The sequence below is a fragment of the Stomoxys calcitrans genome, chromosome 5 (genome assembly GCF_963082655.1).
Source record: "Stomoxys calcitrans chromosome 5, idStoCalc2.1, whole genome shotgun sequence".
In the NCBI taxonomy this organism is placed as follows: domain Eukaryota; kingdom Metazoa; phylum Arthropoda; class Insecta; order Diptera; family Muscidae; genus Stomoxys; species Stomoxys calcitrans.
The window spans coordinates 81604035-81607152 of record NC_081556.1 but is presented as its reverse complement, the minus strand read 5'-3'; the positions used below and the strand labels follow the sequence as shown (position 1 = coordinate 81607152).

The 3118-nt window shown below is 31.7% G+C and overlaps 1 protein-coding gene across 1 annotated transcript; it reads left to right on the top strand.

Moving 5' to 3' along the window:
• The first annotated feature begins 1255 nt into the window (after positions 1 to 1255).
• LOC106083732 (uncharacterized) lies at positions 1256 to 2705 on the top strand. The gene is made up of 2 exons (XM_013246952.2): positions 1256 to 1453; positions 2187 to 2705. The coding sequence occupies exons 1-2, from the start codon at positions 1445 to 1447 to the stop codon at positions 2595 to 2597; spliced, it is 420 nt and encodes a 139-aa protein (XP_013102406.1). The 5' UTR covers positions 1256 to 1444; the 3' UTR covers positions 2598 to 2705.
• Positions 2706 to 3118: the final 413 nt, after the last annotated feature.

The following is a 3118-nucleotide window of genomic DNA, read 5'->3' as shown; positions in this document are numbered from 1 at the left end:
ATTAATTAAGAATAAGATAGAGCATTTGCAAGACAATGTAATTTCTGCAAAATACGGGATTGTACACCCAAGTATTTTAACAAGTAGAGAAATAAGAAAATATGAAATAGATTATAACAAACTTAAATATATTCAGTTTGGAACAACATTTCTTAACAACTCTTATCTTGTGTTTGGAATAAAAATACCTAAACAATTTATAACAGTAAAATTAAGATTTATTGTACCAATACCAGATAATGAAAATAATGAAATAGAATCTAATATGGAAAGATTTTTTGAATTTCAAAATAAAACTTATAAATTTGAAGAGAATAAACATTTAAAAGATTTAAAGTTAAGTCATCATTGTTTAATAAAGAATAATTGTCAATTGATAAAAAATAAAGACTTTGAAATTATACAGTTAGATATAGACACAATTATAATTAAAAATGCAATAAACACGACTGTAAATCAAACTTGTAACTTTGAAAAAATTTTGTTAAATGGAAATTATTTAATTAATTTTAATAATTGTTCAGTTAGGATAAAAGATTATTATTTTTCAAATATTGCAGAAATTACAAAAGAAAGACAAATAATTGAAAATACAAACAAAACTCAAAATTTTAAACATAAGATATCGTTCGAACAAATTGAAAAAGAACATCAATACAATGTAAGAAATATCGGAAAATTAAAATACCACACTAAAATAACATATATATGTAATATTTCTATAGTAATTGTAATAATTATTTTAATTTTCATAATCATAACAAAACATAAATATATAACTGTAAAATTAAATAAAAGAATTCAGGAGAATTCTAGTCTAAAGGGGGGAGTAGTTACGTATAATCATACTACCCCTGATAAAATTGATAAGTTCTTGGAAACAATTAGCCAATAAAACGTGTACAATTATTGCACTGTAAGCATAAGTGAATTTGACATTCTTTAGTTTGACTTTATTTTATTTTTCCAGTTAAAACTGTCTGGAGCTGAGTATACAATTATTTACAAAAGTGTGTTAATCAAATTTCATTTAAAATAAACTTATGCTAACACTGCAATAATTAATTAACAAATAATACCTGTAGAATAAGTAAATTAAAAATGTAAAAGTTAGTCTTAGTTCCATCCTCTTAGTCGCAAGTCGACGAATAAATAAATAAAAGAAAGAAAAAAAAAAAAATAAAAAAAAAAAAAAAAAAAAAACAATTGTTTTTTTTTTAATAAACATAATTAATCAGGTTATCTAATTTGCGCATTAAAAGAAGAAGGCCTTCACTGAAGAAGAAACGATAGAACGAGATACGACCAGTACGTCAGTAGACCATCACCAACAGTATTAGCAAAGGCGTCGGTCGGCACATACGAAAACGGCGACAACGCATTATCGTTATAGTTTTCCGGCGAAATTTGAATTCAACGTACACAAAGAATAACAGAAACCAAAATGAAAACAGTAAGTGTGGCTCTGTGTGCGTATGTGTGGGTGTGTGTGTGTATATATGGTCTTCAATGATACGCAGATCGCAAGTAATCACTGTTCCAAAGGAAGTGAACAGCAATAATTTGAGTAGTTGCTGTAATAAAATGCGATAAATGAAAAAAAAAACACAAAACTCTACATTTGAAAACCAAAAAACAAGAAACCATATGGAAAATAAAGTCGACGCAGTTTGTAGAAAAAAGAAAACAAACAAGCAGGCATTTAACTTAGTCGCAGAGGACTATGAGCTCCATTGATAAAAACCCTCGATGGTATTTCATACAAGTTGATATTTTGGTGGTTATCGAAAGCATTGAGGCAAGCACTCCAAAACAAAACAGCAACAATAGCACCCAGTTCGATGTATGCCATATAAACAAAAAATAAGCTTTGCTATCTTATCATTGGAGGCCACTGAATGCTTCCCCCTAAAAATGGTTTTCGTTTTTTTTTCTAAATTCTACACATTAAACAAAACTTCATCAATAGCAACAACAACAACAGCAACAAACCAAAATAGCGACCTATGGATATTTTTAGGAATTATTAATTGATTTTTTTGTCTATTTTCTTTTCTCTTTTCCGCCCTCCCCCTTGTTCACAAAATGTTGCACATGGAACTCCTCCCATCCTAAATGGCTTACCACCACATTGCTCCCCACCTACCAAAACGAACACCTTCTACACCGGCGTGGGGAAACTTTAGATAATTTTCATTTCGATCTGTCTATGCCTGGTGGTCTCCACAATTTCGGCCGAGAAATCGACGCACAACAAACATGACAACAAAAAGCTTTTGAAAAGCGGTGGCCATGAACAACAACAGCAGCAACTGAAGGAGGCTGTTGCAGCCCACAAATCGGAACATTCCTCGAAATCACCTTTGCCCTTGAAGGAAGATTTGCCTGCCGAACAAAAGCCAGTGCGTGAGGGCCGTAAACATCATCGTCATGGCAAGAATAGGAAAGGTGGTCAACATGCTGGCGAAGCGCATCAGCAAAGTGGTCGTTCTCGCAAATCTCATTCCAAGCCAAAGACAAATCAAAATGGTCCCTCCAAGACCCATCACAATAAGCATGGTCGCAAACAGGGGCGTGGCAAGCAAGTCCAACAATAGTTTCATTAAGTTAAGGAATTCATATCTTCGCTTTCATTTTTATTACTAGTAGAAATGTGTATTAATAATTGAAAATAACTTTAATAAATAATTTAAAATTTTTAGAAATATTCTTTTCGATGTTATTCGCTTTTTTTTAAGAATTCAGTTTAAATATAAGCATAAGCTTATCATCCAGTAAAACAGCCAATCATGGGTAAGTTAGGGTAATGATTAAGGTAGAAAAATCCTCAAAGGGGTTGGCCTTTAAGAAAAAGGATCTGCGGTATTTTACACAAATACAACCAATGAACTTCCAATTAAGGAAAAGCTGGGAGACTTCTCTCATGTTAATGAGTGCTGCCCGATTTAAGTTTTAAGGTCATTAATAATGGGAAACCTTTTTATAGGCGAGTGCAAACGGTGTGTCATTGGATGCCAACACTTTGTGAAGATGTTTTACTTGGCCGCATACTTCAAGAGAGTAAAATAATGACTAACCACTGCTAAAAAGTTTTCTGAAGTTCCATAAAGGGTTCTAA